General features: G+C 38.7%; 1 protein-coding gene across 8 annotated transcripts in view; it reads right to left on the bottom strand.

The window, feature by feature from the left end:
- Positions 1 to 11,323, bottom strand: part of PEX5L (peroxisomal biogenesis factor 5 like) — a 108,700-nt gene extending 97,377 nt beyond the window's left edge. For 5 of the 8 annotated variants that reach the window (XM_061452463.1, XM_061452468.1, XM_061452465.1 and 2 more), the window contains exon 1: positions 10,829 to 11,322. In XM_061452463.1, coding sequence (XP_061308447.1) covers positions 10,829 to 10,849 — 21 coding nt within the window. In that variant the 5' untranslated portion in view covers positions 10,850 to 11,322. Of the gene's footprint in view, positions 1 to 10,828 lie in introns of all 8 variants that reach the window. The other 3 variants (XM_061452462.1, XM_061452464.1, XM_061452466.1) reach the window with 2 other exon arrangements.
- Between the last annotated feature and the right edge of the window lie 12,485 nt (positions 11,324 to 23,808).

Here is a 23,808-nt window from a genome sequence, read left to right as displayed (position 1 = left end):
TAAGGTTCAGTCTTCTGCTCTCATAGGCAGCATGTCATAGAAAGTATTTCATAAATTGATTGTGTTTTATCTTTAAAGTAATTAGGTTTTTTCCCTCCACTATTCCAGTTGGAAGGCTATTGGAAATCTTGATTGTTTTAATGATCAGAAACCTTCTTCTAATTTCCAACCTAAATTTATTCACAGCCAGTTAATATCCATTTGTTCCTGTGCCAGTTTTGTCCTTAGCTAATTTAGGTTTTTCCATATCTGGTGTTTATCTCCCTGATGCATTTACATGCTGTGATTATGCGCCTGCTGAGCTGTCACTTTGCTCAACAAAATAAGCCAAAATATTCTGTACAAGAGACTTTCCATTCTCCTTGATCATCCTTCTTTGGACCTGTTTCCATGCCTCTCTTCTTGACCAGATCTGTATGAGATTCTCAATTGAAAATCTGCTAGTGGCACTATAAACTGGCATCGATATTTTCTTGACTATTCTGAAAAAACTCTTCCAAAGCTAGACCTGCATCTGTCTTTTTTTTTTATGGATATATCATATTGGTGGCTTATAGTCATCTGTATGTGCAAGTCTTCTTGATCATTTCTAAACAATAGTTTACATCTTAGGGTAGACATTTTTTGTTACTGATGTTCAACAGCATATTGTGCTGTTAAATTTAATTGCATTTGTATCATTGAAGTTTGCATAGTTCCCTCTGTATAGTAACTTTAAATTCATCAGTACTGATGATGTGTCCCAATACCGATGATATTTCTGAGCACATCAACATACTCCTGTTTCTAATATGCTTATTAGAACATCTGACATCAGTTCCAACAGTCATCCAGAGAGATCTTCCCTATTAAACTATCCTCAGTTCTTTAATGTTCTAATTTTCATTTCCCCATGACTGAGTTTCTTGCCCTCTTTACAGATTTTCTAGTATTCCTCACTTTATCCAGCTTCACTAATAATTTCTTTTGTGGCACCATAACAAATGCTTAGCAAAGATCATACAGATAAGTCAGTCTCCCTTGCCTAAAAACCCCAATGATGACAATAGAAAATGCTGCAAAGTTATCCTGACATTATCTCCTCTTGATAAATTCAAATAGCATTTTTACCATTTTTCTGTCTATTTGTTTAATTTTCCTTCAAGTTTGTCCCCTAAAACCTTGCAGATTATGGATAGTCACATGGGCATCTGGGCTGTTAGTTTTCTCGCTATTTTTCTCACCTGACCAGATTCATAACTAGACTATTAAGTATTTGTTCTCAGGACTTCAGTTTCATATTCCAGTCCCATCAGCAGTTTGGGATAGGGATTATAGAGTGCACCTCTGCATGAGCTTTTGCTTCACACATTTGTAATTGCAGGATTCATATCCTCATAACCATTTGGGCTTTGCACCATAAATTAGGTTATCCATAATATGAATGCCACTTTGTTTGTTTTTTTTTTTTTTTTGCTTCTCTCCTTCTTAATCATGTCACTAAAAACTTTCAACAGTTGTTTTAATATACTTTCAAGATCTAAATAAGTTTTACTTTAGGCAAGTTTTACTTTTTCCGTCTGCCTTTCAGGAGCCTTTATTTTCATTCTTTGTGTGTTCCTGGCTTAGTGTTAACAACTGAAATGTTTAGAACTGAAGTGTCTTACAAAATTTTCCCTCACTTTCTTGGTATCCAGGTTCCTAATGTAACCAACACCTTTAGTTTTCTGTGTTTCCTGAACAACATGTAATATTTTTTGAGAGTGCTCCAGCAATGTTTTCTCTTACTATTTCCATGTAGGATCCAGCTGTTTTCTAATAATTAAGATTCCTTTGTTCTCTTTGTTCTGTTGCACAGGTTTGGGCAAGCCTGTGCATCCCTTCCAGTTTTGTATACCTTGACACATCATGTACATTACCTGGATTAAGTACAGTGGTAATATTAATAATGTTTTCTTATAGAGAAGGAAAATCTATTGTTTAGAACAATAACAGCACTTTCTTCCCTCCTAATTTCCATTATTTTGCCTTATTTTTCTCTGTTGTGCATCATGATTTTCCTCTTTTATCTAACATTCTTCCTTGTATTCCTTTTTCAAAGCCGCCTTAAAATTGTCCTGGTTCTTGTAAGGAGTGTTAGATAACAAATAGCAGAAGCTGAAAGATCTGTCTATATCTGAAGCCTGTAACTGGAAAATTATCTTCCTTGTTAAACTTCAATGAATGACAGCAGAAATAATCTGTCAATTTGATGAGACACATGTCAAGCTACACCTGTTATTATTTCATTAATCCCTTCTATGACATTTCTGTCATTACTTCTGTGACAATAGTGTCCAAGGCATTTGTGAATACTAAAGCTATCCTACTTTACATAAATAATATCAATCTGTTCTTCAGTGAAAAATATCAGATACTGATTTTTTTCAGATCTTCCTATTAGGGGATACTCTCTTGGATTTTAAAAATCTGTAACATTACTGTTGCATCAAAAAGTGATGTTTTCTCTCAGTTTTACATAGTACTCAAAAAATATTAAAGAGCTTCTATTTATTATAGCCTTTGCTTATTCCTTTATTAATATTAGAAAACTTGACCTTAGTAAATTTTATGAACTTAAACTCAAATATTTAGTGTTACTTACTAAGAAATAGATCCCTATATTCCAGGGTAGCCTTAAGCAGGCAAGTATTATCTCTCAGTTGACTTAAAGAGCAGTGAGAATGAGTTCCTGAACCTTTTTCTTGATACGCATACTTGTTGGAAAATGCTGAATAAGAAAAAAGCAATTTGTAACAGCTTTTTTGCCCCCATTCAGGGCATGATGTATTCTCTACACTATAACTTTGGAACCCAACTGCTGACAGGGGTTAACATGAAAAGCCCTGGAAGCCAATTATTCTCTTATTTACATCAGTATAATTTCCACTTATATTCATTCATCTAAAGATACAGCTGGCTGTAATGTTGGTAAGGCAAATTTTAAAGGTTTCTTTTTTTTTTCCTTCAGCTGTGGAAAACTAGTCTGTAAAGCCAAAGGATTGATCTAAAGAAAAAAATACAAAGAAAAATTTGACTGGTCCTAAAATAAATTTATGCCAAAATCATTCTGAAGTTTTCATATCTAAATGTCAGTAGATAAGAGTATTTGAATTTGTGATGCATCTCATAACAGAAAACAAAGTCTTAATGTAATCAAGAAAGATTGTTCATCTGAGTTCACTGCACAGTACTTAACACATATGCTTTTGTTATTATACTGACAGATTCTAAAAGCATCGATGTTTTGTAAGTTAATTGAAAAATGTTGTCCAAATACATTACTATGTATGTAACTTGCGTTATATTCAACATCCATACTGGGACAAGAGGTGTGTTAAGGAACTGATATGAAATTAACAGTGGCGAGTTACCAGAAGATAGTAGATTGCTTTAAAGACAAATGAACATGAGACAGTAGAGTGTTCCCATATTTTACAGAGGAATTTGCAAAGACTGTAGTATGGTTATTTTTCCCTAGGGATTTCCAAAAGGGATAACATGTGAGGAAAGAAAGTTCATGTACATGGCTGTACACTATGAACTTTGTAGCAGCTGTAGGCAAAAAGTCAAGTTGCTCTTTTAAAGCCAGCTACTTCCCTTTTTTCTTGGTCATCCCCTGTTGTCTCCTTATCTAGATTTAGTTTGTGAGCAGTGAGCTCTGCTGGCAGTAAAGTCCTCATCCAAGAGCTTGTTTCTTTTTACCTGTGGCAGTGAACCTCACTGTAGAATATTTTTGCCTTGTGATGAAGTGCTGCTGAGAGGTGACCCAGACCCCACTGCACACAGCATACAGTCATGACATGGCTGCTTTTCTGTAAGCAGCATAAATAAAACTGCAGCGCAAATGTGGTAGGAGGCAAAGCATCTCAAGAAAGCCTTGGACCCAGGATAAGGAAGAGAAAATGAACAGATAGAACAGTCAGAGAAAAAACACTGGCAAACCTAAGTGTTGATAGGCCTTGGAGAAGTGAAGGGAGAAAAGTTGGGGCTTACACCTATTATATCAACCTGACAGAAGTTTAATCAAAAAACTGTTTAGGAGGAACTGCAGTAATGCTGAGACACGTGATTAATTGTGCAGACTTTGTAAAGATCACGTTCAGGGGCTAATGTTAAACTTTGGGTTGTGTTTTCTGTTCATGGGGATACGGGTCTGAGAAGACCTGGTTTGTCTGGGTTTTTATTTTTTTCATTCAGTATAAGAAGTTTCAATTACTTGATATTTTAGAATTTACTTAATTATTTATATGCAAATAAAACCATTGGAAGTGAAACTCATGTACCAGTGATTCAGTATTTCAAAAGCTTGAGAAGGAAGCAGTGAAATATCTCCTCATAATAATTGTAACCTGGTAGAAAAATTTGCTGAATACAGTCTTTACAATCTTTAGGCATTTTGTTAATAATGTTATTGGACAATGATGAAAATGCATAACTACAGAAAGTCACTTCCTGACTTCACTGTCATGACACCTGATGTGGAAGAGAACTACTTCTCTCAGTTTTGCAGTATCAGCTGTCTCTGAAATTGTGCAAACTTACATACTGGGAGACAAACAAATAGTAGATGTAGTAGATACTTCTTGTGCTGTGTATGTAAGAAAACAAAGATGGTAATATTAATTTGAAGTGCTATTCTAATATTTTTACCATTTTTGTTTCTAAGTATTGCAAAAATTGTGGCAAGTTAAACAAGATCATTTTAAACAGATCTGATGTTTAAATCACATCAACCCCCCACTTTTTTAATAATAAAAACAGTTTCTGGAGAATCAGCTTGCTTATAAACATGATTATTATAAATTAGAAATTGTACAGATGAATGTTGATGGAATTGCATTTCTTAAAGGAAACTCTCAACTTCTCTATGTGGTTATCTCATCTTTCCTTTTATGCATCTTGTCCTACTTGTAAATTTCATCCTGATCTAGCTTGTGGACTTTTTTCCAGGATTTTGGTCTCCTCCTTTGCAGAGCAGCTTCTTCTACATTCTTCCATTCTGACCCTGCTGGCCTGCCTTTTTCTCTCTCTGATATATTAGCAGTGGGTCCCATCAAAATAATTAGTTTTCAAACATGTGTAAGCCTAAACTTTCAAATAAATATAAGCCAAGTTATCAAAATAGACTCTCTGGGTAAGTCTTCATGCAGCTGAATATTTTTGCTAATGATCATCAGTTCTTGTTTTTAGTAGTTGTGCAGGTGCATTATAGGGTATTTGAAAACATGATTTAAAAAAAAAGTAACTGCTGTTCAAGCTTAGCCTACATGCTAGGTGCTCAAATTAGGCAACGCAGGTGGGGAAATATGGATGAGTGGAAAGGTGACTGGGCTTGCTGAAGTCATAAGATGAAGCTTGAGGTAAAATCCAGGTTGCTAGATGTGTAGTTTAAAAAACTAGCAACTGTGTCATGCTGTCACAGATTATGACAATAGTAGTAGATTAAAAAAAGAAAACAAACCAGCATAATTTCTGGAGTAAAGAGTGCCTCTTTTATAAAATCTATATACTGTTTTTTTTATATATAAATAAATGGCAATGCTAGGGATTGTTGTTTTTCTGTGTTTTGAATTAATGTAATTCCAGAATAGATGGATGGATCCTTATTTAGTTAGTAAGAGTTCCTCTTCATTTGCATCCAGCAAAAATACACTGTGTGCCAAGAGTTCCTGAGCCTTTGCAAGATTTTCTGCTAAAACTTGTAAAACTGCCTAACAGCTTTAAGGAATGCTTCTTTATACCAGCACTACAAATACTCATAATTTGTACAGTTTTAGTATGTGTCTTAGCCAAAAGCAGTTTATCACCTACTTTCTTTGAATGAACTTCTCTCAATGAAAGTGAGCTGATTATTTTTAGCTTAGCTCATTTATAAGTAGTTCATAATCTACTGTTCAGAACTTGAAAAAATACTAGTGAATAACTGGTAAATATCAAGACAAAATGGAAAACATGCCACCGTAAGCACTGTCCTCATATTGTGAGTAGTTTTGGAAAAGGCTCATAATAACAAAAAATAACCAGTTTATGGTAATGGAATTTCAGCTAGCAGTTATCATTCATCGACACCACTGGGGATCAGTTAGAATTCCAGCTATGTGCCCAGATTTTTAGAATCTTGTAGCTTAAAGTTACAAGGTTTATGTTGATCTTAACAGCTGAGCAAAAATTCAGTTTAGCATTGAATTAAGTTTTGTTGTTCATGTTCTTTGTGATCTGTTTTATCCACGTATAATGCATATTCACGTCAAAATGCATAGTTGAGAGATTACTTTTTATTTATAATTGATTAATAGCTTGAGGTTTGTTTATTTCAGGTGGCAGGGTAACCAACACTATTAAAGTATTTTTAATAGGTTATAAAATATGCAAAGATGGGCCATGCATCTACAGCTGATCTCGAGACAGTTTTGCTTCACTTCTCCCAGTGAGTCAGCTGTGTTTTAAGTGTTGGGAATTCAATGCAAAAATGCTTTTTTCTAACTCTAAAATATTTAGCAACACTTTTCAGGCCCAGTACAACATGTGAAGCCCTTGAGGTTTCATCTTGTAGAATTTTCATGTGTACAGTTATTTTTCTTTAGACCCACTACAATCATGTAGGTTTGAGTTTAACCAAAATCTCACTGAAATATGAATGATTAATATGGATCATTTCATGTAAATATGAAATGCCAATAGCAGAATGTTAAATTATCTTTAATAATACAGAACACAGCACAACAATTAAGGGCATGATGTTGATTGCCTATGCAATTAAAAGTTTAGGAGACTACCCAACCTGGAACTTGGCCAAGACATCATGATTAACAAGTCTGTTCTTGTGAGAAACTGCCAGGGGAACTCCGATAGCCATGTGTGGTCAACATTTCTGCTTTGTCTAAATTAAGCCATCTTGAAACACAACACTGCCATACGTAAAATCCCATGACAACATTTGGTGAAGCACTTCTATTCAAGCATTGGTGCTGCAGAAAACTGACTGTATACAGCATTAAGGCAAACAGTTTTGAAAGCATTTATTTTGAATTTCCTGGTAAGCCAAATGCTGCTGAAAATCCCATTCTGTGATTTTAATTTACTTTCCATCCATTTACAGAACCCTCATAAAAGTATATTGTATACCAGGTATATAATATACTGTAAACAAATGAAACCATCTTATTGTTGGTTGTTAAAATTATAGACATTTTAGAACAGTGACTGTGGGATGAACTCTTCTTATATTCTGCTTCCATCTGGTCTGCTACTGTTCCCTTGAAGAAGATGGAAACCAGCACACATTGGATTGCACACACTGTCCTATTTACACTGATTTACGCTCAGGTTTTTTGCCATATCTGGGTAATCCTAGGGTGTGCTCCTCTATCCATCAGGTTTTATCCTGTTGTAGCCTGAGTTTACTGAATTAAACAGGACTTCTTACATAACTGAAGTTGTACATTTGTAGGCAAATAGTCTGCATATCTCATCTGAAGTTCTTTCTCATGCAGAAGCCTCACCTTAAAGGCACAGGCTTCAGGAAGTGGCTATGCGCCTTGAAACCGATGCCAGTCCCTGCTACGTTTTAAACAGTTACTGTGTCAACCGACCTGGTTAGTAAATACAGTTAAATCAAATGCTTATGCTTATTATGATAGTGAAATAGCTTTAAAAGGGCTCCTATGGCACTGTGCTTTCATGCATCCTATTCCTGGCTCTTTGGAAGGCCACTTCACCTTTTTCCTAGTATTTTATGTGAAAGCATGCTGTGCATAAATAATACAAATGCTAGCTCTGTAGAAAGGTGCGTGGAAATGTAAAGGCAGTAAGACAGTGGTTTGAACCAGTAACTTCTTTCTTTTCTTTTTTTCCTTTTTTTTTTTTGTTTTTTTGAAACTGTCTTTGGAATTTTAGCTTAGGGACCTCTCTAGTGTTTCTATGTTGTAAGGATTCATTTATAAAACAGCAAGAGGGAAATCACAACTTAGGTCTTTTGAATAAACTAAGTGATTTTCTAGGACTAAGAAAAATAATCAAAACTAATCTGTGCTACAACCTAAAAATCAAGAAGAGATGCACATACTGATGTAGGTACTAAAGCCTGACATAGTAAAGTACTTTAGGTGCTGGACTTCAGCGGTGCTTAAATGCAAAATTTCATCTACACGTGCAGAGTTTATTGAGCTTAGTCAGGAATTCCCCACTGAAGCTAGTAATGCTTGATGCCTATTCAAGATAGGTAAATTCTCTATAGTCTCTATAGTTATGCTTATTATGTAGTTACAGTTGTTAATGTTCTCACCTTACAAAAGTCTTCCAAGAATTACCTGAGTTACAGCAGGGTCTTAGTAAAACATGGGCTCTGTAAACATCTTTTAAAGTAATCTGACTAAGGAACTATTTGTGCATATTTTACTTTTATGTCTGAGAACAAAGCAGTAGGAAAAAGGGAGATGACAGCTGGAATTCTAAATCATATTCTACATTTGATCACTATAACCATCAGAGCTTTTGCTTTAAAGAGTGTAGGGTCAGGCATTATCTACTGGAACATCATTTGACATTTGAATGTATGAAGGTAGATGCTTAAGTAGCCAGATAGGGCCCAGCTAAACATTCTAGTTTCACTTAAGGAAGTGGGAGCTCTGTGAGTGCTCAGTTTCTTTAAAAACAAGATTATTTTTGTTTGGGACTCCAGGTACTTACTTAGGTGCCTGACTTAATCCACCCAAGTTTGGATGGTTTTATGGTTCACCTTATTTTATATTGGCAGCTAATTGCAAACAATTTCCCCCAAGTTAATACATGTCTTACCAGAACTCTTGGAGATAGTAAGAAAGGACCCATAATGCTTAAATGTGACTACATTTTTGTTAGTGTGTGGTTTGATACTGTACTTTTATGGTAACTTCAATAGTTTGTGTTCTAACATGATTTAGTAAACATTACAGTGGATTATTTCACTGCAAAGAAATCAGCTCTGTATTGGTTTTGTTCCACTCACTTAAAGGCTCTAGTTAAGGCTCTAGTAAACATGAAAATCTTTCTTAATGCTTTAGTTATTTTTAAGTATTAGCTGAAGAACATTAATGCTTCCTGTTAGGACAGAAGTATATTAAAAAATTTGGTTGATGAACTCAGGTGGGTTTGTTTTTTTTTTTTAAGAAGTGTACTCAATATGTATAGCATCTTTAATTCAGCAAATTTATAAAGAGAATTTGGTTAGAATTTGATGACATTTGGGCTAGAAAAATAAAAAATGTTTTGAAAGAATTAAAGGACATCAATCACAAAATGTTTGTATGTTTTGACCTGATTTTCCTATTGCAAATTTGATTTCAACCTTTTAATGGCTCAGAAAATTTAGGGTGATGCCAAACAGCTCAATATTAAATTACAATTCCTTCTAAAAAGTGTTGTGTGTTTGTTGCAACCTTGCAATATATAACTCATAGCAAAGAACTTCTGTTTTCTTATAAATATAAATACCTATTTGCAATGTCCAAGTCAGTATCATTAGTTATAGGATTGTTTCTGTTACCATATAAACAATGCATACTTGAACCTTATCATTAGAACTATATAGCCATACATATTCTCCTTCCATTGATTACATTTCTTGTTAAAACCTGTTTGCTTTCCTACCACAAGCAGTATTATGACATGTTGTTTATCATTGTTGAGATCAGGTAACACAAACATGAAAGAGTAACTCATGTCACTCAGTTCTAGAAAGCAGAGTGCTGAATCAGAGTCCCCACTTAACTCACATATTGTACACAACCCTGTGTTTGACATTGACTTAAGTTTAATGTCCCTGATGACCATTCAGCAGATATTGAAATACTGGGCAGAGTCACACCAATGGTCAGCTTACACTTACTAAACCTGCAGGTTCTCTGTAAGCAACCTTAGTACTAAGAACACTACATGTGAGGCTGCCACTGTACGTGATAAAAGCATTTGATCATTCCTGGCAACGAACACAAAGCCAGACTGGGTTCGAGAGCCGAGAAATGAATTTGGGAGATTAGTATAAGCCTTTATTTCAGTTTGGCATTTCCTCCCCCTTCAAAACAGACTTGGCTTTCCAAGGAAGAGCTATGTGAAGGAGAGTGGGAGTCAAGGTTAAAGTCATCACGTCCAAGCCACTACTATGTTTTTATTGGGGAGAGGCATTTTCTGTTACAGTAATACGGATCAGTAGGATAATGAGACAAGATTTTGGTCTAAAATGTTGAACTCAGTCAGAAATGTGTTTTAATTAATTCTACAAAGTCATTCCAGGTTTCAGCAAAATCGATCCTCAGCCCATGTTGGGAGGGAAGAACAGAAATCCATCACCTTTAAACACGCCACACTGTGCAAATCAATGGCTTTAGTGTGTCATGAAATCTTTGCAGATTTTGCAAAGCAAGTGCTCTGTTTTATCTCTTATTGTTTGCCCTTCACTTGACATACAGGAAGAGATGCATCAAGAGGATGGCAGGAGACATATGTCACTTAAAGCATGCCATAACACTGTTTGCCCTGGAATGCTCCCTTGAATCTGTTTGAACAAGCAGGCATAACAAACGTATAAATATACACAAAACTTTACCAGTTACAAAGTTGATAGAACCCCTTTTCCCTCCGCCCCCTTGAGCAGAGCTAGCCCTAGGCACGCTCTTCCCTTCTGCCCTGAGTTGGAGTGCCATGTTCGTACTGCACCAGCTCACTTGTTGCACAGTGCCGGGGTGACATCTCCCCTCCGCTCAACCCACAGAAACTTCATAGAATCGCGTTTCAGCGGGCTTCACCTCTCCACCCTCTTGCAGCCTCTTACCTGCATGTGTCCCTGGTACATTCTGCTTCGGCTGGTTGAGGTGCCCCTCAGGCCGACAGGTTGGCTGTACGCTGGGGTAGGGGCACTTCTGTTTGCTAGACTAAAGGAAAGAAAGAAAAAAAAACAAAACCAAAAAAGCGCCTAACCCTGCTGAAGGAGCTATTTTTTGCAAACGATTCAGTTTGTCCTGGAAGCGCCTTTACCGCTTTCCGTAACCCAGCGCTGCGGGCTGCTTCCCTCCCTCCTCTCTCCCTCGCTCTCCCTGTTTAATGCGGTGCTGCAAACTGCAAAGGAGCTGTTCCTCGCGGGGTGCTGGGGGGAGGCGGGCCGGAGCCGGGCGGCGGCGGCGGCGGGGCTGCCGGGTGGGGAGCGCCGCGGGGCGGAGCGGAGCGGGGCCGCCCGCTGGCGGGCCTCACCTTGTCCCGCTGCCAGCCGGACCGGCCTGCTGGCCCTGGCCCGCGGCTCCCCCCCCGCCTCCCGGAGACAGCCTCAGTCTCCCTCCCTCTCTCCGTTTCCTCTCTCCTCCTTCCCTTCCCCCTCCTTTCTCTCCTCCCTCTTTTCTTCTCTCCTCCTTCCCTTCCTCCCTCCCTCCCTCCGCAGAGGGAGCGCGCAGTATCCAGGGAACGCGCGGAGCCCCGCGGCCACCGGGCGGAGCCCTGCCGGGGTCCCGAGGGAGCCGCGGTCCCCCGGCTCAGCCAGCCCGCCACGGGCCGGCGGCTTCCGCTGCAGCAATTTAAAACGAATGAATAAATAAATAGCAGTCAGAAGACCAGGAAAACCTGAGTGTCCCAGAGCCAGGGCACAGCAAAACCTGGCTCGGGCACCCGAGGCCTCCTGGAGTTTTGCCTCCTCGCGTGAAAAGAGAGGGGTCGGGGGGCGGGTGCGTCCCAGGCAATGGTTGTGCCCAAACCTGGTGCCAGCTGCGCACTGCTCCCAGCCCTTCCCCATCGCTGCTGCAGCTGGAAGAGGGCTGCTGGCTGCTCCCTGCAGCACTGGAAAAGTTTGGCATTGCAGAACGGGAGGGATGTTGAGGTTACAGACATAATTAAATGGAATTTTAGTAATATGCCTCATCATGTTTTTCAACGCTTAGCAAAGATGATGTCACGTAGGAACCATTCTGATAATAGCCTATATGTGCAAAATTCTGACATTGTAAACTGGCACAGCAGGCCTGGCTAAATCCTGAAACCAACACCTGCATCATCTTGGATCCAGTTTTTCTCCTTTCCCCATCTGAAACCTTAAACTTACCATCTGCTAAAACCAGCAGCTGCTTCAGTTTCATTGCAAATTCCTGTCCCACCTAGTTTATCTATATTCAGTAGTACAGAAAACAACCAGTGTCTGGAACTTGCTAGATGGTACAATTTTTTTGGCTCTGAGCTTGCAAGTCTTACTATGAAACTACAGAAAGCTTTATGATGCTTTTGATTGACCAGAACAATCCAACCTTAAGCACGTCCCAATACTAGAGCAATACAAAATAGATCTCTTATTCCTGAAACCAGCATGTGTGTCATCACAGCTCTTGTTTCAGCTAAATAACGCTTTTCTGAAGTGTTCTATTCAGATTTAAAAAATGGGGTTTTGCAGAACACAAGTTTGTAAAGTTGTCAGTGATGGTACAAGCAGAATATAGCCAATTTTTTTGCTTAAGCTTGAGAGTTTTATTTTTTATAAAGCAAGAATGACAGTTCTCTTGCATCCAATGAATATGCATCCAGCTCACTGAGATTCTCAGAACAGCCTAGTTTAGCCTTGTGTTGGTGATAAAAGGAAATAAGAAATGAATATGTTTTGTCTAAATCCCTTAAGCTGCTTTGAAAACCACAATTAAGAGCTGACTAGCTTAAAATACTTCTTTGGGATTGTCTGTACATGTTTTAGACATATCTTACTGTAAAACTTCAGTGTGTAATACAAAAGGTGGCTGAACTTACACAGATGAAAATACCAGATTTGTATTATTGTGGTTTCACTTAAGATATAAAATACGGAGCAGAGATTTTTGAGCTGTAAGTATTTGGCTTGCTTAGTGCTCAATTTAGAAGGAAGTCTTGGTCTAGATGAGAAAAAGTAAGTCCTAGTTAAACTTCGAGCCTCGGTGCCTTTGCTGTTTGTTGAGCAGAGATGTATTAGGCTCTTAAGCTTTAAGTAATCTTGAAGGTACACTTTTTCACTCTGAATACAGTAGGTCCAGATTATCCTTTCCTGGGTCAGTGGGCAAGTTTTTTACACTAGCTGAGTGTTTTCAAGGCATCTGACAATTTCTTTTTTTGTTGTTTTTTTAAGTACAGGGCACTTTTGTTTTTCTGAGGGGGAAGCTGGGATACATTTGTCAACACCACTACGTAGCAGTTATCTATTTTTTCTGAACTGAACTATATGCATCGTGATTCAATTTTTTCCTACAGTGTAGGAAAAAGTACACTTATAGTAAAATAATTATTAATTCAGGAATGAATTCATGCAACGTTATTTGTGGGTGGGGGACAAACATTGATAGAACTTGGCAAGATCCAAATGCTAGAGATGAGATTTTATAGTATAGAGTGTGTCAGATTGGCCATTTTTCCTAATGCATCAGAAGCAAGTGCATTCATCTCACAATTTGTTGATGCACTGACATGCTGATGACACAGTTTGGCAGGGTCTGGCTGATCCAGTAAAGCCAGGTAGATCTAGCTTTTACCTTTTTCCTTAGCAGAGGGCTAAATCACTTGGCACAGGTCAGTAAGGCGGCTGGCAGAGCAGCAGTTGTGCAGTGGAGACATGGAAATGTATGCATAGATAGATGGATGTAGTGTTTTTTTCTTCAGAAGCTGTTCTTTAAATGTATTCCAGTGCAGGCTACACTCACATGCACGCACAGTGCTGTGCTTTCACAAGTATAAGCTCTCTCTTTGCTCTAGCTCTTTACTAGAAGAAGCTTCTGTGAGATCATTTATCTCTCCAGCTAGTTCTAATCTGGAATCGATGCATGATATTTATTGCTCAGTTGGAGTACAATTTAAGAAATGTGATGGTGGATGGGACAAAAAGCATTAATGTGCAATTTTGTAACATAAATATAAATATAGAGGGAAGTTCTTTACAGCTTAGAAAAAGATGAGTGCCAGGACCCGTACTGTCTGTGACTCTGCTCTATTTGTGGATGTTAAGGTCTGTTTTGTTACAGGGTGTATTTAATCACCAAAGGTTCACTTGCCTAAATGCTTTAAAAACATTTTTCTATTGTGGTCCCTTTCGGCCTGTCTGTGTAGCTGCATTAGTGTTTGAATCACTGATGTCTCTGTGCTACGAGTTCTCTGAGATTTGTTGTTTGTTATGGCAGAAACGGGAAAAATGAGGGTAGAAAATATGAAAGTCCTAATGTTTGTTAAGAGAAAGAAGAGTCACCATATGGCTCAACAGATTTTAATTAATATTAAACTGCCAGGGGAATTTTTGAAAAAGTCAAATAAAAATCCTTTATTTCACAAGTAAGTATGTAAAATTTGTTTTCAAATACATTTCTGGGGGAATTAGGACTATTAGGAAGCCTAGACATAGTAATAGGAACACAGGGGCATTTTCAGAAACACATAAGGTGTTTCTGGAGAATATAGCAGTTATCTAGTTACTGTCAAAAACCTGACATTTAACTGCCATGGGGAGGCAGTAGTTATTCCTTTAGGCCTTGCTCATATTTATGTCATCTTGGAAATTTAACAAATAGTTTTAAATCACTGACTGAAACTGCAAAGGCAACACACGTAGATTCCAGTTAACAACAGTTATTGCAGTAATCTTCATTGAGAAAGTGCTGGCATGTTAATGTCTGGTGTCTATGCCAAGAAACCACATGGCAAGGGCAAGTCATGATTTTTATTAGAGAAATCATGTGATGATAAACAGCCCTGGACATTCCAAGCCGGGAAAGTGAACATATACTCAGTGTGAAACATGTAGTTACAGTTACATGCTCTTCCTTAATGTGGATGCTTTTCTGAAGATGGGCAAGCGGTAACTTGAAGGAAAATGAGTTTCGTAGCTGCAGGTTGTGCACAACAAAGTGTTCAGTGGAAGAGTTTTAAATTCAAATTGAGGGGGATGATTAGTAGCATTGGGGGCAGCCATTGCCTGTGATGTGCTATATTGCTGCAGTTTCAGAATCAAGACTTGGAGAGAGCACTTTAGGGAACTCGGACTTCTTCACCCACAGCCGGTTGTATCCATCACTCTGCTGTGCTTCTCACATCTCCCTGAATTTCTTGGTGTTTCTCATGTGTGACAACAGATTGTACTGCCAGCATCCAACAACAGCGTATGTTTAGTTGTAAAGACACAGATTTGCTGCTTTGTTCAATAGTAGATTAATGTTCTGATGCATATACCTAATATAAAATGTCAGTCTATTAGCTCATGTAACCATGGAGATAATAAGTAATTTGCATACATGGAAACTCTTTGGGTTCATTTAGGCCTATCATGAAGAAATAGATCCTTACAAATGTTAATAGTAATAAATATTTTCATAAATAATATCTTCTGCTAACTGAAAATAATTGGCCTAATTTGTGAAGACATGGAGCTGATTAAAAATTAACTACCAAAAATAACCCAGCTTATTCTTGGGCTCAAGTGAGGTTCAAAACCTGTGAATTTTCAATTCTGTTGTTAATGTATTAGTAGTTTTAAATCTTATTAATAACATAGAATTCAGGATTTATAGTATTGTTAGTTCTGACAGATTCTAATTGCACTTTATACTTTTTTAATTGCAGTTGTAAGGTATGAGCAGTACAACCACACTTCAATGAAAGTGCTAATTATGTTACATGTATTTGCATATTGCTTTTATATGCTAACATGATTTGTGTGTGTTTAGGGAATGCATGTAAAGGAGGTGTTTGAGGTGCTTGACATACTTTAATGAATAATTAATTTGAGCAATGCACAATCCTAAATTAATTTTGAAAAGCTAAGTTTTGTTAATGATGCATATAAAACAATTAATTAACAAGACTCAATGTAAAAACCACCAGTCACAGTAATAAATAGCAATTAGATTGTAAATAGTCTGAGTAGAATGCTAATAGCTAATTTTTCATTATGTTGGATTTGCATCAGTTTTATTCACCTGTAACTCCATGTCTGTCAGTAAATACCAGGCTAGAGCTTGTCAACAGAACAAAGAAAAATGTCACACTATTCCAGGGTATAGGCAGCATAATTGCAAACACCTCAGTCCTGTTTCAGTTGAAATTGTTGTTACCCTACTTTATTTACAGCATTGGCCATCGTTACCCCAATTTTATGTTTAGGGTAAGTGCCATGAGCGGGCAGAGGGGGAAGAGGTCCAGCTGCACCCCTGTTTGCACAGCCCTACATGTTGTAGAGGTGGTGGTATATGATGGAGCGAGGTTACTGCTTCTGCAGTCTGTGCCACTCCTGCGTATATCTGAAACAAGCTGTGGGATAATTGTAGCTTCCTGGGGAAAAGTGGGCTTCGGGTGTGCTTTTCACATACATTTGTATTGAGTTTGGCAGCAGCTAGCACTGCAAAATGTGGCCTATTTGAGGGAGGATGCAAGTCATGGTTATGTGTTAACATATCATCCATATCAAATCATAAGGAGTAGATCTGTTCTGCCTTTATCCTATGTGGTTGTATTTGTTACCACTGTAGCTGCTGGTTTTTGCCCAGCCATGTATTCCTAGCAAAGGAAATATTCTTTGTTTGCAAAGAGGCTTTGATGTGCAGTAACACTGTTACCACTTGGACATGCTTCATAAAAAAAAAGATCTTCTGCCTATTTAGGAGAGAAAGGAAAAGAAAGTATGTCTCTCCACTTTCCCCATGCACCTGATTACATTTCAGTGGCCAAACGGCTAATGCTCTTAAGGTTTCCTGAATTTGGATCCTGACATGCTTCTGCTGAAGAAAACGCAAACTTTTCACTGACTCCATTGAAACAGAGTGCATGGATAAAGGCTTTCTCTATGCAAGCATAGCATAAATGTAAACTGACCATCCCTCATTTATTAAGTAGAAAAAGGATCTATGGAAGATTTAGAACCTGCAAGCATATGCAAGTACTGCAGTTACTATGATTGCAGTGTAGCATTAATGTATTAGGGTTGATTCTGCAGCCTTTCATTGAAAGTCACAAAATGCGGAAAGTCCACAAGGCCAAAGATAGTCGGCTCCAGTGCTCAACTATCCTACTGTTTGAAATTTTTTACTATTGACCTTACTTAAATATGCATTGCTGAAGTTTATGCCCTCTTTAGCTTTTGCTTTAGCCAAAATTGGTGTGTAGAGGGGTGTAGTCCCTTTCCATTTGTGCTTTGTACACATTTTAAGAAAATTATTGCATCTCCCTCAATTTTCTGTTTTCTAGAGTAAACCATCACAGTTCCTTAAACCTTGTCACATAAGCTGGGTTTTCTAGGTCTTGATCATCTTTCTTACCTTTACTTTCCTTAGACTGGTTTACTCCAACAGTGACCCAAACTGGACAAGTACTTTAGTCTGCTCTTGTTGAGGAGACTATAAAATTCTTCATATGTTTTACATGCAGTATTTCTGTTTATACATCTCCTGTATGGTGTTGCAACACCATGATACTGTTGAGTCATATTCAGCTTGTTACCTACTGTTACCTTTAGTGATATTCCTAAATCATTTATTTACCTACCATGGTTTGTTGTTTTTTTTTTGTTGATTAGTTCTACCTAAGCATAGAATTTTGGCACTGTACTTATTGACTTGTATCCTACTTGTCTAAACCATTTTTCTACTTTATCAAGACATTTTTAAATTCTGATTGCATCCTTGTCTTGTTCTCACAGGCTGTTCCATCTTCATGGTGCCTGAAAATCTAACAAATATGCTTTCTATTCTTTTGGCTATATCATTAATCAAAATTCTGAATTATATACTGTTCTGTGGAATGCCACTTGGGAAACCCCTCTAGTTTGACAGTGAATCATCAAAACTGTTTTCTGAGTAGAGTTGAGCAGCCATCTAACTGATTTTTTTCTAGACAATGTTTCTCCCAGCTGTTTATGACAATATCATAAAGTTCTTACTAAAAATATCTAGTCTTCTTTTGCCTGTGTATAATGCCTGCTAACCCATTGAACAGAGAAAATGGCTGCATTGTTGGTTACTCATCCCCTTGTCATCTTCTAGATACTTAAATTGTTTGTTTCCTTGTTATAGTATTTCTGCCGTAATTCGAAGTAAGCTTTCTGTCCTTTCTTTCCCCTATTTTTAATGCTAAGCACCAAGTTTGTACCTTTTTACAAGTTCTGTTTAATGCTTGATATTGCTTCAGTCAGTGCTCATCATATCTGAGGGTGAATTTGATCATGTGTAGTTATTCTGAAAACAGCTAACTTGACTAAACACATCTAAGCCTGTGTTTTCCTGTCACTGGAGTTAGGTATGTTAGACTTCTGAGTACAGCTGATCATCTCAGGTAATTTAAATCTAGGGTTTTTCTTTCAGATACCAGTAATAGTTTAACAGCATGTAGCTCCCTGGGGGTTCCAAAACATGTTTTAGAAGCTGCATAAATATCCAGGCATTTACCTACACCAAACTCTGTGGGTTATGTGGCCAGATGGGTGCCAATATCCAAGCTGGGTTTGATTTAAAGCTAGCTTTGCTATGCCTGCACTACATTGCCATTACATCAGTGAGTGCAATATAAACCCCTTAATTTACCTTAAAGTTAGGAAAAATTACTTACATAGAATACTTGCTTATAGAGTTAATGAAAATCTGTTTTAGGTGGTTTAATATTGCTGAAAATGTTTATGTAGTACCAGTACCTAAAATATGCTAGCCCACAAATGAAAGGAAGTATTGCTAGGATTTTCTTCTGATTGTTGTTTCTTGAGTACAAAAATGCTTTACAGATCTCAGAGTGAAAATTTTTAATTAGGTTTTATCCACTTGTGATTGCTGACAATATAGATGACACATATTCCTCTCACCATATTAGCTGCTTCACTATTTGTTGCACTTGACAAACCTTGATAAATTACTGGATTCGGTGAAGCATCCATTTAGAGTGACTCCACAGAATTACATAAGGGATTTCCTGGCAGTGAAAAGTAATGTTGCTGTATAAAATCTAGGTTGTCAGCATGAAAAAGATAGAAGAATAATTTTTACCTCAGATCCTCTTCAATAGAAAAGAAGGAAGGATTTATTTGTTGAAGTACAAATATTCTCAATCACTGGAGAGATACTGAAATACAGACAAGTTAAAAACCTCAAATACCTAGATCTTATAAATTGTTTTTAAACTACTGATCTTAATGCATTTTGGGAGTACGTTCTGTTATCTGCATTTTGTACAGTTAGAGATAGGGATTGAGAAATTTCATTTTATCGCTAACTGTGGGGGTTGTTAAACAGCTTCTGTTCAAGTTATGACACTTTATGATCAGCAGTTCCAATAACGTTCATCAGGGAGTATTCAAGGAACCGCTTAAGAATGTCTCTGGACTGTTAATGTTGATTTTTATTAATTGATACAGAACTGGGAAGGCAAATACTGTGCCAGAATTTTAAGTGGCATAGCTGAGTAATTACAGGCCTTCAGCCTGGTGCCAATCCCTAGCAAAAAAATGGAAGACTGATATGGGACATTATTAGTAAAGTAATAATCAGAAATAATGTAATTTGTGGCAGTTCTCATTGGTTTATGGAAAATGTATCTTGTCAGACTAATTCAATAGCTTTGTTATGATATATGAGTTTTCATTGATGAATGTTGTAGTGCTGATGTAATGGGCTTTCTTAGGGCATTTTTCATAGTACCATACAACCTTTGATTAAGAAATAAGAATAATGTAAATTCATCTGGGCAATATATTAAAAGGAATTAAAACTGCTGATCTGGTAGTCTTAATATGCAAAATGGGAATCATTATCTTATATAATTCTTGATATGTTGCACCATGTCCTGTTTCCTGTTACTTTTAATGACTGGAAAATATTAAAAAATGATTAATGGTAAGTTTATGTAGATGGAGTAGACTTTGGGACTTTAGAAATGAAGTTAGCTTATGAAGTGATCCATAAATCATATACACTTCAGTAAAACTGAAGGTAAACCCATGTACACACATATATATATGTTTAGGTGGGGTTTTTTTGTAGTTTTGTTACTTTGTTTTCATATATGTGAGCAAATAATTTAGCTTACATTTGCAAGCGTTTGGGAGATCATGACAGATAATTGGTTGAAAGTGGGATTTCACTGTTACACATTAGCCAAAGGCCCAATGAGAAATTTCAAACAGGAATTACGGCATTATGCTACCTCTGAGTCAGTAGTGATGTGGTAGCTTCCTGAATATCTGAATTCAGGTAAAGATTCAGATTCATGTTTCGAAAAGGAATAGAGAATTGGTGAAGGCTTAAAGAATGATGAGTGTATTGGCCATTCTGTGCAGCAAGATATTCAAGGGCTTGGACCTACTTAGTTTAAGCAAAGACAATTTATCCCAGCCTATATCTATATGAGAAACAGAGTATGATATGGAAAACTTTTCAACATAGCAGTTAGTAAAAAATAAAATGGTGGAAAGTTGGAAGTAAGGCACTCATAGACTCTAGGTGCACATTTTTGTAATAAAGGTAATAAACCATTGAAATTGTTTTAAAAGGATTATTGTGGATTCTCTGGAGGTTTTAATATCAAGATTACTTCTTTTTTTTTTTCTGAAAAATTTATTCTGCCTGAAGTAGGAAATGATTTAGTGTAGACCTATATTTGTGTTACAGGAAGAAAAAAAATGACCATTATAATTACTGGATTTGTCATCTCTAAACTGATTTACTCAAGACTACCCAGTAGGACACTGACAGATGTTAGGGTAATACCTGCTCTTACTGATTCCCAGGGTACCGTGTTATCCCTCATACCATACAAGTTCTACTAAATAAAGCAAAAGGCTGGGATTCTGTCAATATATGTTTCTTCACATGTGTGCATGTTTGAATCCTGCTTTCATGCTCCTCAGTGTGTGAGATTAAAGGAAGCTTTTTTTTTTCCCCTCATCTATGTACCTTGTGCAGACACAGTTACAAAGCTGTGCTCTTTGTTGTGCGAGTGTGGCAGCATTGAAACCCTATGTGTGGCCAACCTAAACCTCAGTTCCTTTCCTCTAGACAGTTAATGTCCCTCTGGGAAGGCTCTTCTGGGAAGCCAGGGCTAATTTCCCACATACACCCCTGTCCTGGGTTCAGCAGTAGCAGTCATGTTTTTTCCTTTGTGTTAGCTGGTGCAGTGCTGTGTTTTGACTTCTAGTTTTGAGAACAGCGTTGGTGAAGCCGATGTTTTCGGTTGTTGCTAAGTGATGTTTACCCTGACCAAGGACTTTGTGAGGCTCATGCTCTGCCAGGGAGGAGGGGAAGCTGTGAGGAAGCAGAGACGGGGCGCCTGACCCGGGCTAGCCGGGGAGGTATTCCATACCACAGCACGTCATGCCCGGGGTGGGGGGTAACTGGGAGTTACCCGGAAGGACAGGAGCTTCCGGGTGGAACTCGTTTTCTTGGCCGGTGGTATCGTATTCTCTTCCCTTGTTATTTTCCCTTATCATTGTTTTAGCTGATAGTAGCGGTGGTGATTTGTTGCTGGACTGTTCTTGTCTCAACCCGTGGGAGTTGCACTCTCTCGATCCTCCTCCCCGTTCCTCCGGGAGCGGGGAAGGGGAGAGCCCCGGTGCAGGGAGGGGGGGGAGACGAACACGGACCTTGATTGTTGTCAGCTCGGCACCACTCACTGGGAGTGAGTGAACAAGTTACCTGACTGGGTTTAAACCACGACAGTTCTTTTTTTTGGCGCCCAACGTGGGGCTCGAGGGGTTGAGATAAGAACAGATCTGACTGGATTGATAGTCACTCGTCACAATGCTGATTTATTGGCTCTCAAGGTTTTTCCTCTTGATCTCACAGTTTCAGTATACCATATCTTACGTCCATCCGGTATTGGCTGTATTAGTGTTTTTCAAGTGTGGGGCTTGGGCTAAGGTTTTTATCCCATTGTACTTTATGGTAATGACTTGTAATACAATAGAATCATTGATCATGAAACTGATCTGGTTTATGTTCCCAGTGTGGTCACCACCTTTATACTTTGGGAGGTATATGATGGAGGTGCTTAGCAATTACACATCTTTTTTCTCCTTCTCAGGTGCTCAACCTGTGAAGGAGACATCCTTTTACCCTCCTAGTCGTCCCCCCAGACCATTTACATTTGAGAGTTTTGAATTTTTTAAATGGCCTTTTAATGCTCTTGAGACTTGTTTGCTGATGGTGATGGGAATCACCATGCTAACACGCATACAGAGTGTGTTTTGCCCACTACTGATTTCAAGAGTTAAGCAGATTCAGGTTTGGGTCTTGTCTGGGGTCAAACGACGATGTAGGAGGACCGAGAGATTTTCCCAGAGGCTGGACAGCCATGAGTGGCAGGGTGTGTGGGATAGTATGGGCAAGTATCTAGGTCAGTGGGCCCCTCCAGTATTTTGGAATTTCACTACCGAACAACTGCAAAATCCAGAAGAATTAGTAAAACACTTAAATGAGGTGTGTGGTCATTCTGGCCATACCAGAGATGGACAAATCACGGCAACGTGCTGGGGCTTGGCCTATGCTTACAGGGCCTTGTTCAACACTATTCAGCACCTTCAAAAGGAAAAGAATGTCGGCGGATTTGAGGGCAAAGTGACAGTCGCTACTCAAACTTTGGCTGCAATGAACTGCGCAGCTACCCCAGTGGCAAGTACAGCAGCTGCTCAAACTTCAACTGCAACAGACAGCGCGGTTACCCCAGCTCCAAGCACGGTAGCTACACCACCCCCAGCAACAAGTACAGTTGCTACTCAAACCACAGTGATAATCACTGCAGCCAAACCAGAGGACCAATTCGTACCAATATCAGTTGCCCCTGTACGCAAGAGAACAAGCAAAAAGGAGGCAAAAAGGGTGAAGCGAGATGAAGAACCAATGAATTCACCACCCGGTCCAGAATCTGATCAGGAGTCATCCTCACATGACGAAGAAGAAGAAGAAGTAACTTCTCGACCTCGGACCTCAACCGAGCTGCGGAATATGCGAAAAGATTTTACCCGTCAACCAGGGGAGCACATCATCACCTGGTTACTCCGATGCTGGGACAATGGGGCCGATGGTCACGAACTAGAAGGTACAGAAGCAAAGCAGCTGGGATCACTTGCTAGAGAAGGGGGAATTGACAAAGCAATTGCAAGAGAGAAAAAGTCCCTCAGCCTTTGGAGGAGGCTCTTGGCAGCTGTGAAAGAAAGGTTTCCGTACAAGGACGATGTTACGAGTCGTTCGGCCAAGTGGACTACTATAGACAAAGGCATCCAGTCTCTGAGGGAATCGGCCATCGTAGAGATGATCTATCACATCAAGCCGAATAACGGGGATACACCTATAGATCCAGATGAAGTTGAATGTACACGACCCATGTGGCGAAAACTTACACGGAATGCACCGTCATCATATGCCCATTCATTGGCAACAGTGACCTGGAATGACATAGTACCACTAACAGTGGATGAAATGGTTCATAAACTCCGAGAGTTCGAAGACAATCTCACTCCTTCCATCATCTCAGCTGTGAAAAAACTGTCCCAGGACCTCGACAAATTGAGGGACGATGTATCTGATTTATCCAGCTCCTCACGTGTACCAACACGCGTCTCAGCTATTAACAAAAGACGTCCTATTGTTCAAGAGAGGAGATACAGAAGGTATACGCCACGGGGTACCCTATGGTTTTACCTGCTGGATCACGGAGAAGACATGACAAAGTGGGATGGAAAACCTACTTCAGCTTTGGAGGAACGGGTGAGTGAACTGAAGAGGGGAGCAAGGGCCAAGACTGATCGTCCCATGAGAGCTACGGCTTCAGTCTCTGGTGAGCAGTTTCCCAGATGGAGTG

Source organism: Pezoporus flaviventris, unplaced genomic scaffold (genome assembly GCF_033815535.1).
Source record: "Pezoporus flaviventris isolate CSIRO_AGI_PZ_B2104156 unplaced genomic scaffold, CSIRO_AGI_Pfla_v1 ptg000013l, whole genome shotgun sequence".
Taxonomy (NCBI): Eukaryota; Metazoa; Chordata; class Aves; order Psittaciformes; family Psittacidae; genus Pezoporus; species Pezoporus flaviventris.
This window is presented reverse-complemented; position numbering and strand designations above follow the sequence as displayed.